Genomic DNA, 16328 nt, shown 5'->3' on the forward strand with positions numbered 1-16328 from the left:
AATGATATAGTCAAATGTCTTGGTCAATCAACAGAAGGGTCGTTATTTGTGGATGACTTCTTGATCTGTTACAGATCTAAGAACATGCACACGATAGAACGACAACTTCAACAGAGTTTAAACAAACTACAAAATTGGGCAGACGAAAACGGCTTCAAATTCTCTAAATCCAAAACTGTGTGCATGCATTTCTGTCAAAAACGAAAAGCACACAATGACCCAAATCTAACACTCGATGGCACTAGAATTCCTGTTGTTGAACAGACTAAATTTCTCGGCCTCATTTTTGATTCGAAACTCTCTTTCATACCACATATAAAGTATCTGAAGGATAAGTGTTCCAAGGCGTTAAACATTATACGAGTCCTTTCTCATACTGATTGGGGAGCGGATCGTGAAATGCTTTTGCGCCTATACAGATCACTTATTCGAACAAAACTGGATTATGGTTCTATGGTATACGGGTCAGCGCGCAGTTCGTACCTTCAGATGCTAGATCCAATCCATAACCAAGGGCTACGTCTTGCCCTGGGAGCTTTTCGAACAACACCTGTAAAAAGCCTGTACGTGGAAGCAAATGAACCATCCCTTTATGACAGAAGAATAAAACTTTCATTACAATTTGCAACTCAATTAAAATCAAACCCTAAAAATCCTGCTTTCAACCAAGTATTCAACCCCAAATACCAAAACATATTTACGCAAAACCAAAAACTTCTGCCAACATTTGGTATCCGAATTTTGAATTTCCTGCAAGAACTCAACATAAAATTGACGGACATAGCTGAATTTAACATATCTGATGTTCCTCCGTGGACCATTCAAACCCCCGATTTTAACTTTACATTACATGAGCGAGGGAAATCAAGTGTTATGCCCGAAGAACACAAATCCTCCTTTCGGGAATGCATTTCGAATTACCCTTCTCATACACAACTTTACACCGATGGCTCCAAAGAAGGTGAGAAAGTGGCAGCAGCCTGCTGTACTGCCAATACTTGCACTTCAGTCCGACTACCAGACGGCGCCTCCATCTTTTCTGCTGAAGCATGCGCCATTGGTTTGGCCCTCGACCATATCGATGAACACCGCATTAAAAAGGCAATTATTTGTTCAGACTCTCTATCTGTCCTACAGAGTTTACAGTTACGAGATCCTAAAAACACAATCGTACAAAACCTTGCTCATCGAATATCTCGTATATTAAAAAAGTCTAAAATAACTTTACTATGGATTCCGAGCCATGTCGGAATAAAAGGCAACGAATTTGCTGACAGGGAAGCAAAAAATGCATTGAATCTCGAACAAACAAATATCAAACTACCATACACAGATTTTAAACCTACTATTCGTACAGCCATTCAAAATGAATGGCAGAAACGCTGGTCTCTGGAGACCAACAACAAACTTTTTAAGATACAACCGAAACTTAAAACATCTATTCCCAGTCGGAAAGATCGTAGAGAGGAAGTTGTCCTCGCTCGGCTCCGCACTGGGCACACATATCCTACTCATTCGTACCTTTTAAAACGAGAAGATATACCTTCATGCCACGCATGTGACACTCCATTTACAGTGGAGCATTTTTTAATAGAATGTTCCGATTTTAAACACATTCGTGATAACTACTTCCGAGTCCCGGATATGAAAACACTTTTCAGTTCCGTGGATTCGAAGGCATTATTTAACTATTTGAAAGACATCGGTCTATTTTATAGACTCTGATGTCTTTTAACCCACCTTATCCTTTTTGACGTTATATATATATCGCATATTCCATATCATCTATTCGTTATCTCTTTTATTATTTTAACCCCCTTTTATTATTTTTAATTATCTACACATACAATGCGAATACTTTTAAAATGAACCATTTTATCTGATTTTATCTTCGCTATTCACATGTTTGTTAAAAAAGTAAAGTGAATAAATAAATCACCATGGCCCTAAATGACCACAGCCGTCGATGGGCCGTTAAACATAAACAAACAAACAAACAAACTTTAGTGAGGAAGTACTATGAAGGTATGATATACACCAACCGCTATGTGGATCTATTGCTCCAGTCGTTCCTCGAGGCCCTGAAGGTCGTTGAACGAGAAAAAGTGCATCGTAAGAGGCGACTAATGAGGGAACTCCCTGCAGAGTTGGGAATTTGCTTTCGTGTCCTCTATTCGGTGACACAAAATAAAAAGACAAAAATAAATCTGCTGCAACCATTGCAATATTTGGGATCTTTATATATTTCGTAGTGCCTTGCTTGGCAATACCTGACTATAGTGTTAAACATTTGCCTAGATGAGAAGTGCAATAGGTACTGTCCTAACGCCGTTACAAACCAAAGTCCTTAAAATGGTAGTTGTTAATCCCTGCTGAACATTTAGCATTTGGGGAAATGGTAACAACTGGTTCACCCGTTGTCAGTATGATGTGACTAGGCGGAATGATCCATGCTTGATGCCTTTGGCATGGTATTTCAGTGAGATAGCACTATAAAGCCGGCACTAGATCCGGACTATCACAAAGAGGCAATCTGGAATTAGCTTGTCTGTCCGCAGAAAAGGATTGTCTGGACAACTCCATCTAACGTAATGGACCATTTTCAACAGATATGATACCTATTACCTGATGTTGTGTGTCCTGGTATAAAACTATCATCTGAAGTTGTGCATCCTGGTATTACTTTTTCATTCTGACCATTTTTTTTACGGAACAATGGTCCTTTGTTGAAAACAATTTCAGATATGATAACTTCCCCCTGATGATGTGCATCCAGGTGTTTTTTCCAATTCTTTTTTATGCAGTTATGGCCCTTTGTTGACAACTTCTCCTTATCTCCTGGGCCAATTTCAAAGAAAGTTTACAGATTTGGTAACTGCCCCCTGACGTTGCGCATCCAAGTAGTACTTTTTAATTCCAATCCTTTTTAAAAGGAGTTATGGCCCTTTGTTTGGAAGTATATTTTGCAATTTGGAGGAAGTACAGTAAGTATGTCAGTGACCTATATACTTTAATAAGAGTACAGCACTGTCAAAACAAATAATCATTACTTGTGAAGATTATGGATTGCTTTTGCAATGCTTTACCTTAGTTAGCCTTTAGCTTACAGTTCTGGTTTATTTAGGAGCGGGTTTATTAGTTTCAAACCTTACATTTAGATTATTATTTACCTAAACATAATATTTCCATATTTTTTCGGTATTGAAGCACCCCTGCAGATCGGGAGTCGAGAAAAAAATGCACCTGCGGGCATGAGAGTCGACTAATATGGGAGCTCCTGCAGAATTTGGGATATGCTTTGTGCCCTCCACCCTACTTAAGGGCACAAAAGCAACCAACAGAAATATTTGAGATCTTTATATTACTCACTTCTCTTAATTATCTTTGTTTTCTTCTGCATACGCACACACAAGCACGCATGCACTACACTCATGCAGGCACGTCCTTAAATGACCTTAGCTGTTAATAGGATGTTAAACTAAATTAAAACAAATCAAACCTACCGTTTTTCACCAATACTTTCTACGTGTATTATAACCTAGTATAGCACAAAGTTTACGATCATATTTAGTTCTTGAATTACGTATTATGATTGCACATTTGTTCCTTACTCTTTTATACTTAACCCAATCCTTTGTGGTTCCCGATCATTCAATCTAAACTGTCTTTTCCTCTTTCGTGTTAGTTAACGAATTTCTCTTCTCATCCATTGAGGTTATCTGCAACGTATTGTTACTACTTTGATTGGAACACATTCCTTGGCGGTGTTAGTGAGTGAATCAGGAAAACCGTCTAAATCATCATTTATTAAAACATCATTCAAGTCAAGCTTGACAGTTTTTCTCTATTCATGTCTTTTTTGTTTTGTTTTAAACATATTTTATTGCCTTTTTTTACATAGCAATGGAATTGGGCACAAGTTTTACAACTTATATCAAGCCCTTTCCCATGTCTTAGCTACCTTGGTCATACAACCAAATGTTACGTTTAAGTGACTACTTTTTTGGTACAGTTATTCAGGCTACAGTAGATAGGAAAATGATACTTAAGAGGCTGGTCTAGAAACTTGCTCCAATAGAGCATTTATCTATCAAGTAAGGATTATTAACAAAAATAACATTAAGCAGAGAAGAGGAATTTTCTGTATAAAATGTAGGAGACCAAATCATTTGGGATACATTAAAGATTTGTAGCAGTTCACGTAAATGTGAACCGGACTGGCTATTAGTAAATTAGCGTTTAAGTCACCGGTTAGAATGATATTGTCACACCCAGTTTTAAAACCAAGTGAAATATGGTCCCATAGAGTGACTGGAGAATTGGGAGGCCTGTAAAAAGTGCAATAGAGTACAAAGGTACCTGCTTAATTGAGTTCTACCCACACGTTTTCAACAGTAGGTAGCTCTAAATCTGAGCAACGCCTAGCGGGTATGTCGTTTTTAACTTACACGGTCTGATTTAATATGACAATAAGGGTCGCAATTACTTAGAAAGGTAAAATCTGCTAAGCTGTCATTGATGGTGGGCCAAGATAAATGAATGATAGTTCACATTATATATATAATTAAGACAAACATGATGTAGTTCCGAAAATAATATGTCCATCTTATTCCGGAGACTATTGAAATTCAACTGTACAAACGAACACTTCGTACTGCCATAGTAGTCGGTTGCAGTACTAGATAGAAAGGAAGATTCGGAAGAACTATTCAAAGGGCCTGGATTTACCTGAATATAACCGGATATTATACACAACAAGTGAATTACACACTGCAGAAAATATGCAAAAATATCTGAGTTCTCTCACAAAATCCCAGACAGCAACGAGATCTGGCGTTACTTTAAAAGATGTTGCAGAACTTCGAAAAAGGTTTTCTGTTTAATAATCCTATCCGAGCACGGTATAGCGGTAATGATATTGGCATTATGTCACATCAGTACTGGTTTACAAAAGCGTGAAACAGTGGTGTTCTCGAACAACGCTACTGTCATGTAAATGAGAGGACCAGGGAGAGTTTGGGGTTGGGTTTAGAAAGAATAAATAAGTACAAGATGGACAACATCGAGGTTCATGTACGAGGTCACAGTTCATATTCTAACTTTTGTGCACGGGTCAGTGCGATGGTTCTATTGAGGAATGAGATATGTCACAACGAGGGGAGGCAGACTACGCTTATAAATATATGTACATACAACAGCACATGGTTAAACATATGTCATTAACATATCTTATTAGTGGTGCACATTATATCTAGCAAAGGTTACCAATATGGTCACAATGCTGACGAAAACAGCAAATCATATATTCCCTGTTCGCCTAGTATAGGTTACTTTTCAAATTGGAGTTGGACATGTTTAGGTCACGGCGTCGTTCACATGGCCTCGTGACATGTTTGTAAATTACCGACCATGGCGCGCGAAAATGTGCAGTACACATATACGTCAAGATCGCGAAGTAATAATATTCTGTTAGTGAAGCATATGGACACGCATGCGTAGTGTAGTGTACATATTGTCAACAAATTACCGAGATGATATAAGAAGGTATGTGCAATACATGTAAAGTTATATTACGCCAATGTAGTATTAGAGTTTTTGTAACCGTTGTTTACCTCATTAACAATATATCACCCCTGCTGTTAGGGGAGCGGGAAAAGAATACACCTGCTGTTACCCACTGCATGCATCGTAGGAGGAGACTAGCGTGGGAGACCCCTACAGACTTACGGATTTGCTTTGGTGTCCTCTATTTCGGGACAAAAAAACGATCAAAATACATCTGCTGCACCCATTGCAATATTTGGAATCGTTATCTTTCTATCTACTTCTAACTACCTTTTGTTTCTTAGTGCCTTGCTTGGCAACTAAAATATACCTAACTTATCATCGGTATACTGTACATGTATGTGTTTAAAAAACTGGTCAAAGTATTTCATATTTTTGGATCTTATGATATAAACTAGTCCAGGGGCCTAGTACACAGACAGATAGCCATACCCCCACAACCTGCAATGTGTATTGTAATACACATATATACTGATTGCGGGGTAAGAACGCAAACCTCTTGCATGTTCGATAAATAACGTTTTACATACGGTATCACGGAATGTGAATGTAATTTTATAGATGACAAAAGTATTCATGCTATAGATGTCAAAATGACACAGAATATCAGCTTCAAAAGTCGTATAGTATGATGTTAGATCATTTATATAGCACTTTATAATTGCATACTTTTCATTAAAAACTCCAGTCACTTGATATCCTAGCGCCTTGCTTAGCAACACCTCACTTTTGGCTTGAATGTTGAGCGTTTGCCCAGGTGAGGAAGGCAATGGGTTCTGTTCCCAGGCCGAGACATACAAAAGTATGTCAGTATAATGTGACCGGGCGGAATGTTGTGCTGGGTGCCTTCGGCATTGTGTTTCAGTGAAATAGCACTATAAAGTCGGCATCAGATTCGTACTATCACAAGAAGGCAAGCACACCAATATACCCTGTCTCCCTGATACTTTGGTATTAAATCTAGCTATTTATAGTGTCGTCCCTTCTTAGCACGGCTGCTTTTTTATTAAATAATTCATTAAAGAAAATCAAAGTACAACTTAAAAATTGTAGCTATAGTGATATAGTGTAACAATGATGAGAAAATAAGAAATTGGAAAGCATTGTATCTTTATGTATTGTATGAGAATATCAAAAGAAAAACTGAAACGTAAAAAGAAATATGAGAACACAAAACAGATGGATTTCTGGCAGTCGAGGCTGGTATTGGAAAAAAAGATAAGAGATCAAGAAATGGCGTAAAAACCTGTGTTTAAATAAAGACATAAACCAACCATTTCGAGAAGATCATATTGATCTAGCATTACAGCATTCTTTTGAGCTTTGATTATCCGTCTAGAGAACCCTCATTATACATAGAACGGACAGTATTACAGCTATGAAATACATCAAATAAGAAAAACACATTACAATATAAGTAAGCATCTATTGGTAAATAATTGCGGATACACTTGAGTGATCAACAACTCGATCTTGTTTTCAACTTACTTAACCGATATATATTCAGTTGTGTGACCGCACAACGCACCAAAAAAGGCGTGCGCACACCGTGCATACATCGTTCACACATCGTCCGCACATCGTCCACACATGGTGCGATTTAACAATCGTTCGCCTCGTTGTGCGCTTCTCTCCGCACAACTGTGCGATTGGATACAACATGTACATGTAGATCAATACAGAGTAAATGCCCTTTGTTGCACTTTGCCAAAATGTCGTGTGCGGAGCTTAGCTTTGCCAGCATTTAATCTAGGATCATGAAACTTGCTGAGTATATCAGTCATACATGTACTAAGGCGATGTGCACTGTACCAAATTTAGGGCGACCAACCTCTTATTTACAGAGTTATTGCCTTTATAATTTTGTCCACATTTAAGATAGGATCATGAAATGAAATTTAAAAAAGGCCCGTGTTTGAATTCTCCCACAAAATTAACTACCATTCATTACATATTCATAGACACACATAACTATCAGTGCTTAGAGCTGGCATATAGCAGAATACATTAATGATCAGTAAAATATGCCTTTATATTTCATAATTGAAGCATATGCTATGTGTCAGATACTTGTACAGATATATGTAACATGTGGAAACATTATTTTCTTCTTCCAAACTCCCCATTTTGACATATTTTTACCAATATGTGTCATAAATCTAACCAAATGCAACATTCACAAATAGGAAAAGGCTCCGATAAAGTTGTTTGCAGGGGGCATTCATCAGTTCTACTTATACTCTTGTGTTTTATAAAGATTTAAAATAAAATCAAGATATAGTTTGGATGGAAAAATACCATCCTAACCAATTATTATATACAAATAAAACCAAACAAAGTCCCTCGACTAGCTTTTTGCAACCACTTCATGGGTATTGTCAAAATCAACGTGAATCAGTTTAAGTAAGGAAGACAATTTTTGTTTGGTAAGTTCACGAATAAATTACCTTACCCCGGAATCTTACTGCATTTGTATCTTTCTCCAAATTAGATCAAATTTTAGGGTTGTATTTCGTTTATTGAAATCATGCATTACTGATAAGATGAACTTTGAATATCCCTCTGACTAAAAGTAGTAATTTAATGATAAAATATTTGAAAGGGAATAAGTATTTTGAGAAGTAAGTTAGTATCCTTTTTCAAACGCGCGCACAACAGAAGAGAATTGCACTAGTTTTTTTCCTGATCGTCCTTCACTTGTTTTTAGACATAACTGTAGCAGAACAGGGACATGTGAATATCATTGACCCGGAAGCTCAGTAGGGTAGAGCGATCGTTTTATTCACGGGTCCAGGCGTCGAGAGACTAGCCCGATTTTATTTTCATTCTTAGCTACATAGTACTGAACCTTTTTTTTTGGTTGGGCTTGATTTTCATTTAATTTGCAAATATTGTGTTTTCATAAAAGAGAGCAGTGCGCAGAAGTGTTGACAGTTTTAGTTTCTGTGCGCCACTTATCAAAAGAAAAAGATTATTTCATGAAGATGCACCCAGTTTGATTTTCTTTTTCAAGAAACAAAAACAATTTCATAACCCTGAAAAGGTCCATGGAAACATCCACAAGGCATTGGTATAGTCGCGCCAGAATAAAACGTGTATAATGCATAGTTCCGGGTTTTATGGTAGTGAAAAGGGATCCTTAGTTTCAGAACGTTCTTAGAGGTTAGATTTGAGATAGCAGGGCCGGAGTTTGTTTGAATAATTCCAATTATTTCCTATAAATGTTGGTGATCTGCTGCTTTTGCATCCGTTATCAGCGTTGCAACATTTGTCAAGTAATCAAGTTTCAGTTATCAAACACGATATTTGAATGTCTATCACCATAAAATTATATGAACTTTTTCTTGGACCTTTTGTGACTTTGTTATTTTCAAATCATTTGACAGAAGACAGCATATGATGCATGGAAATTAAACTCCCCTGGAGGGTCTGGTATTTCTTTGAAGTTTATGGGATTTTAAGTCTTTCTGTTTGTTTTGATGTCGTACTGGTTCCTGAAGTTGTTTTCTGGTGACTTCAAGACATTCTTTTCCGTTTCGCTCCTTGCCACATTCAGTGAAAACTGAACGATTAAATTTAAATGTTGCTGCTGATAAAATATGAAAATTGTCAATCGAACGTATGCTTGACATCTTGTTCATTTTTTTGTTCCTAAAAAATCAAAAAAAAAATAATCGGATATTATAAACCTGCATTCTGTCATTTACGCCACATAATTACTGGAGAAAACTCTATCAGACAAGACTCGAATACAAAGGTGTAAAAGCAAACGATGTACCCTTCGATTGACCAACACCCTCTTGGATTAGTAGTTAATATAAGGTTTTCAAGTTTAGTTGAAAACGTTCATGTTATTCCGTGTAGTAAAATACCACAATGTTCTTGGTTATTTGATGATGATATACAAATGTAACATTATGTGCGTTTACTTTAGAATGCTGAACGTTGAATATCACATCTTAAATCTATTAATAAATCCATGTAATTTGCAGGCTACTTACCCGTTTGACATTACATTTGAGCTGTTTTCCATCAGTATTGCCGCCACTGGAATGCATTGTCCTCTTTGAAAATACGACTCTGTAACTGTAAGCACAAAAACTAATTCAAGTGTATAATTTATGGCTAATAGAAATCAGGAATATGTCGTATGTTAATAAAAGTAACAGCTTTACAATTTGTTATTTAAGTCAATTTAAAGATACCATTGTTATTACATGTATGGATATGTATGCATTAAATGATATCGTGAATGTACAGTACAATTTAGGAATCATAACCCCTTTCAGTCTCTTTCAATTTGCGATAGTGACCTATTTGCAAATGAGGATCAGGTCATTTGTTGAATATTGGTTTCTGTCGTTGACTTTAAATAGTGTTTAAATTGAAATAAATAAAGCATTTTATTACTTTTCCATTATTGTAGATGTCACCGAATTTCGCGAACACAAAAGCGACAACATATTCCAAAAACAAGTGTCATTAAATGCAATAAAACATTTCCACTTAACATGGGCCAAACTTACGGAATAATTATCGCGTAAACCGATGTATATAGATATCAATTAACAATTAAATGAAAGGTGACATATGTTGGTATACGAACATGTTTAGACTATTTACACCGTGGCACAGGTAATGTTGGGAATCATTCATTATCTATCCAATAACATCTTGAGGTTCTCCTGCTTACAGCCAGCCTATCGTGACGACTGGCTTTTAAATAGTACACATGCATGGTATCAAACGCGATTCCGTTAATCCATTTGCTATTAAGTCATAATGAAATCACGACAACAAGGAACTGGTGATGATCGACATGAAGATACAGATAGTCAGCGACAATACGTCGGTGTCTTTCTCGAAACAACTAAATCGGTGAAATAGATTAAGAAACACAACAGTGAAGATATATGAATTGAAAAAACGCGCTAATTTCTTCATTATTTTTATTTCAGTTTTGATCATAGATTACCTTTTGTTATTTACTGAAACCATTGTAGTTTTACGTTGTTTGGACCAGTCAGGTTCTAGCTTTCTAGTGTTGCATGTATCAAACGGAGTCCATTTGACTTTATCTTCCTGCTGATAACTCCATACAGATGGGATACTCTTGTCTAGTTCAGGTATCGATTGAACTTCCGGTATACTGTTTGGAAGTACTGCTGGTTCTGGTATTGATCGAACTTCAGGCACACTGTCCTGAATTTCTGTTTACATTGCACAAAATGTATTTAACCAAATAAGTTTTCTTTGTAAAATGATGTAACATACTGGTAATATTGTTGAAAGCATGAAAAAATCTAGAGAAACATTTAGCTTTGCGCATGCGTAAGTAGGAGATACACAATGTGTCATTTGTATTTAGCACTTTCCGTTTCGAATTAATATATCTATCGTATTCCTTAAAAATAACTGTCGGATGGAATCAGCAATTACAATACTTCATTAAAAATGTTTATTGTTCGAAATAAAATAACATAATGGGACAGGCAAGACAATAAAAGTCATCTCCAATCTCGTCCGACAATGGAAGATCCACTTATAAGGTTGAAATATTAATTTATTAAAAAAAATCTAAATTTCTGAACCCGTTTAAATATGCAAAAACGTTTACCTTGTCGAAGAGGATAGTCGAATGCGTTTAGCTTCAGAAACTGGGTATTTGAGTCTCTGATGTAGGTAGAATAAGGCCTGAAATTAACTTTCTTGTATGGTTTAGAATGAGTGTCTGATGATAATGTCAGTGTGTTCCCCGGTTCAAATTTGTTGCCTTCATACCCTGATGCCTGTGCTTGTCTAAAAGAAATGGTAAATTGATATCAATGCAAAACAAATGAATTTTTACAAAATGAGTATTTTAATTTCCCTAATCATGTTCAATTTGTAAAAATGAAGTTGAAGTGTCTTATTGTAATTGTTCAATAATATGTTAAATACATTTTCCATTGAATTGAACAATACTTACTCCCCCGAAGTGTCCTGCAATGTGACTTCATCCCCGTATCTGTATTTCCAAATCTTTCTACTTGGCCAACGAACCTATAATACAGCGTATGAAATGAATTTCTTTAACATTTCTTGACTATACTGATTGACATTAAAACACCACACTAAGTTTAAAATGTCCTATTATATCAATGACTATTCAAATACATATAATGAAAACCTTTTCGTAATATGTATTTACTTAAGTTAGCAGCTAACGAAACTGCCAAATGCTACAGTAAAGTGTCAGTTTGATGCAAATGTTGATCACGAATTTTCGCAGTGTCCTAACAACATCAGCGGAATGAAGATAAACAGAAGTATTATCAGAATATATCCGTAATTGAATAGTCATTGATATAAATTCAGCCTCGTTAATGCCCGTATCCATTTTCGATCTCTTTGACTTCAAAGATAACATTTATGATTTTAAGCTCACCTGGCCCAAAAGGCCAATTGAGTTTATACCGTGGTGCGTCGTCCGTTGTCAATATTTTACATTAAACAACTTCTTAATAACCAAAAGGCCTAGGGTAATGGTATTTGGCCAGAAGCAAACTGGGATTAAGGGCTACACCGCCTGTTCAAATACATAACCTCCACCCATATTCAAGGTTACAGGGGTCAAATATGTTAAAAACTTTCAACATCTTCTGAATAACCAAAATGCCCAGGATGATGATATTTGGCCAGTAGCATGCAGGGTTGACTGGCTAACAAGTTTGTTCAAATGAATGACCTTCACCTATATTCAAGGTCACAGGGGTCAAATGTGTCAAAAGCTTTAAAAACACTTCCGAATAACCAAAATGCCCAGGGTGATGATATTTGACCAGTAGGTTGCTGGGATGAAAGGCTACCATGTTTGTTCAAATGAATGACTTCGACTTATATTTAAGGTCAATGTGGGCAAATATGTTTAAATCTTTAAATGACTTATAAATAACCATGAGGCCCAGAATGCTGATATTTGACCATTGTCATGCTTGGATGAAGGGCTACCATGTTTGTTGAAATGCACGACCTTGAACATTCAAGGTCACATGGGTCAAATATGTTAAAATTTATAAATGACGTCCCTCCAGGTCGTGCGTAAGAATTATACATGTTGCCCCCATCGCATAATCATTAGAGGCGACTAAATTTTTGATCCTATCTTTTCTCTTCTTTCTAATCAACTGTCTTCTTCCTAATGTCTCCCTTGACAATGTCTCACTTTTGGCGTTGGGCGTTCACCCCTATAAGGAAGGCTTTGGGTTCAGTCCCCTGGCTGAGACATACCAGAGTCTGTAAAAATGACAGTTTCTACTCCTACTTAAGACTCAGCAATTTAGAAGTGGGACGACTGGTTCGCCCGTTGTCAGTTTAATGTGAACTGGTGGGGTGTCCTGCTGGGCGTCGTTGGCAGTATGTTTCAGTGAGGTAGCACTATAAAGTCGGTATCAGTTCCGCACTATCTCAAGGAGACAAACACAAACATATCGCAGCCTTCCAAAAACACACAGGGGAGGTCGTCCTTAAATAACCATAGCTGTTGATGGTACGTTAAACAATACTGAATATTACCGTAACCATGCCTTTCCTTGTACACAAACACACAACGCCACATAATCCCTGACCTCCGTCATCATCACCATGAGTCCAGCCAGGGCCTGCAATTTAATTATCAAAAAATACAGCATCTGGCATCAAAGTAAAGAAAAACAAGAACATTTTTTACAGCTGAAGCTACTGCCGTTGGTCTGGCTTTGGATGAAATTGAAAAAAATATAATTAACAAAGAAATACTTTGTTCTGACTCTTTGTCACTATTACAATGTATTAGAAATCAGAATTTGAACAATATTCTCATACAAAACATCGCTCTTGGTACTAGCAGAATTTTATTGTTTTGCCATCTGATCTTGATTTGAATACCAGGTCATGTCGGAATAAACGGAAATGAGGCGGTAGATAAAGCTGCTAAAGCAGCCCTTAACCTACCGCCGAAAGATATTAAACTGCCTTTTTCTGATTTAAACCTTCTATAACACATTTTATTAAAACGAATTGGCAAAGTAAATGGTCTGAAGAATTAAACAGCAAGTTATTTGCAATTCAACCTGATGTGGGTTTATGTGTAACAAGTAAAGCAGACCGCAGAGAGGAAAGTGTCCTATCGCGACTGCGCATAGTCCATACCTACATCACACATGGTTACATTTTGCGTAAGGAAGAACAGCCTTATTGTCATGCATGCGATCAACCGTTAACAGTCAGACACTTAATGATTAAATGCTCTGAAATGGGCTGATTTCAAACAAATACGTGACAGATTGTATGATGTACCGTCTATGAAAAGATTATTCGATACAGTTTCTGGTTTCTGTGCAATTACTATATGACTATTTACACTTTATTGACCTTTACAATAAAATATGATATATTGTACAGCCAATTTGTTCTATATTGATGTATTTTTTGTAATCCTTAACAAATTTCTTAAGCTATTAAGTTTTGGTTTGATGTGTATATTTTCGTGAATGTCTCTTTTTACAGTATTGTTGGCCCTAATTAACTTATATTGTCGATGGGCCGTTAAACAATACACACAAAAATATCAACGAACTTAAAATAAAATCCACATCTAAATACAACCATATGAACGTCAAAAGGCAACACACCATAAACGTCTAGAAAAATCAACTCAATATGCTCCAGAAGGTTACGCATTATGATCTTATTAATTCAGATAACGGATACTAAATATGTAATATACAGTCGTATTCTTGATTGACCATGATATGCTGCATACCATTATCAAAATATTTTTTGCGAAGACGTTTCATTTTTAGCTCACCATGGTGAACTTATGTCATATCGCAGCGTCCGTCCGTCAACTTTTCCTTTAAAACGCTACTAGTCTAAAACGGCCAGGTAGATTTTGACTAAATTTGGTCTCAAGCATCCTTAGGCTAAGTGGACTCAATTTTGTATAAATGTGGCACCCCTGGGGGCAGAGGGCGGAGCCAAATAATTGAAATATGGGAAACACCTTTAAAATTCTTCTAACGTAGGGATTATGGGATTTTATCCTAATTAAGTCTGGAGCATCATCGGGCCAAGGGTATTCAATTTTGAATAAATGGTGGGTGTGGCCACCTTGGGGGCAGAGAGGCGGGGCCGAATAGTGGAAACAGAGATAAAACCTTTAAAATTCTTCTACCGTAGGGATTACAGTATGTTATCCTAAATAAGTCTGGAAAAACCTTTGGCAAAGGGGACACAAATTTGTATAAATGGTGGGTGTCCTCAGGGCCCAATAATTGAAATAGATGTAAAACCTTTAAACTCCTTCTCCTGCCATAGGGATAAAGGGACTTTATCCAAATTCGGTCTAGAGCATCCTTGCGCAAAAGGGAATTTGAATTTGAACAGTAACATCCAACTGTATGTGGGAAGGGAAATCAATTTTGTATAAATGGTGAGTCTGACCCCCCTTTGGCCTTAAGGGTGGGGCCATTAAATTCTTTAAAAAAAATCTCCTTCTGTAGGAATGACAGGATTTTGTTCATATTTGGACTAAATCATCCTTTAGTGAAGGGAACTAAATTTTGTATCAACATTGGGTCTGACCCCCTGTGGCAGAGGGCGGGCCCAATAGGGGAAACATAGCAAATTCTTCAAAATACAGAAGAAGAAATTTGGGACGAAGCACCCTTGGGTGAAAGGGAACCAATTTTGTATAAACTGTGGGTTTTAACCCCCTAGGGCAGAGAGGCGGAGCCATATAGGGAAAATGGAAAAATAACTTTAAATTCCTTCTTCTTTTGTAGGAGTGACAGGATTATGTCCATATAAGGGAAACTAATTTTGTATCAACGATGGGTCTGACCCCCCTGGCTATTTCATCTTCAAATTTGCGATCATTTCCAGAGTACCTCTTATAATCTTGCAGCCGACTTGTGCCGATCCATCATCCCTAACTACACGTTCGTCATTGTCTGTGGAGAGTACTTGGCAAGGATCGTAACAGTGGTATAGTAAGGGGACTATACCACAGTCCCACAGCACAGATACAGTACCTATAATGATAGTGCGTATGAGTGCAGGGCTATACACGTTTAAACGCCTAATGATCTCGTTTATAAAGTAAAATATTATATCAATAGATTAAGAATCAATCAGCATTTCTACAGGATTTGTTTAGTAGACATTTAAAGTGTTAAGATTGCAGTCTGAATATATATAAATTACATTACATACAAAGTATATAAATACTTACCAACTTAACGCTACTACATGTTAATTATGCCGATTCCTATTGCACATTATTACGTTTCATCTATATAGGAGGTATATTTGTAGTCTGTTATGAATAAATTCCCCTAAATATATATAATATCTAGTATTGTTGTACATAATTCATTAATTCATTATTGTATATCTAGATTATAAACAACATGAATATTTAGTAATTGTACATCAATTTTGTCCGATATATAAATAATTATTGTTCATTTTGTCTGATTCATAGACAAGATACATGCTTAGTGTTTTTTACATGTCCCTGCAGGTAGCTTAAGAACATGCTGCCCCAATTGCGTGATCTTTAGAGGCGACCTAATTTTGGGATCTTATCTTTTCTCCTCTTTCTAAACAACTTTCTTCTTCCTAATGTCTCTATTGACAATGCCTCACGTTTGGTCTTTAAATGAGCGTTCGCCCATGTGAGGAATGCTTTGAGTTTTGTCCCCTGGTCGAGACATACCAGAGTCTGTAATAATGGTAGTTTA

General features: G+C 36.7%; 2 protein-coding genes across 2 annotated transcripts in view; one reads left to right on the forward strand and one right to left on the reverse strand.

The window, feature by feature from the left end:
- The window catches only part of LOC110454970, a 5178-nt gene extending 1912 nt beyond the window's left edge, over positions 1-3266 (forward strand). The window contains exon 2 of the mRNA XM_021504817.1: positions 3208-3266. Within this exon, the coding sequence (XP_021360492.1) occupies positions 3208-3266 (59 nt within the window). The remainder of the gene's footprint in view (positions 1-3207) is intronic.
- A 5794-nt stretch (positions 3267-9060) lies between these two features.
- On the reverse strand, positions 9061-15611 carry LOC110454967. The gene is made up of 7 exons (XM_021504809.1): positions 15474-15611; positions 13120-13205; positions 11534-11607; positions 11183-11364; positions 10541-10775; positions 9567-9651; positions 9061-9216 (listed from the first exon to the last, which is right to left on the reverse strand). The coding sequence occupies exons 2-7, from the start codon at positions 13126-13128 to the stop codon at positions 9175-9177; spliced, it is 627 nt and encodes a 208-aa protein (XP_021360484.1). The 5' UTR covers positions 13129-13205; positions 15474-15611; the 3' UTR covers positions 9061-9174.
- Between the last annotated feature and the right edge of the window lie 717 nt (positions 15612-16328).

The sequence above is a fragment of the Mizuhopecten yessoensis genome, unplaced genomic scaffold (genome assembly GCF_002113885.1).
Source record: "Mizuhopecten yessoensis strain PY_sf001 unplaced genomic scaffold, ASM211388v2 scaffold8123, whole genome shotgun sequence".
Lineage (NCBI taxonomy): Eukaryota > Metazoa > Mollusca > Bivalvia > Pectinida > Pectinidae > Mizuhopecten > Mizuhopecten yessoensis.

Excerpts from the sequence above, each read along its gene's own strand:
- LOC110454967 (XM_021504809.1), bottom strand. Across the intron at positions 11,365-11,533 it reads TTGCAGGACACTTCGGGGGA|ACAAGCACAGGCATCAGGGT; the intron begins GTAAGTATTGTT and ends CATTTCTTTTAG. Across the intron at positions 10,776-11,182 it reads CGACTATCCTCTTCGACAAG|AAATTCAGGACAGTGTGCCT; the intron begins GTAAACGTTTTT and ends CAATGTAAACAG.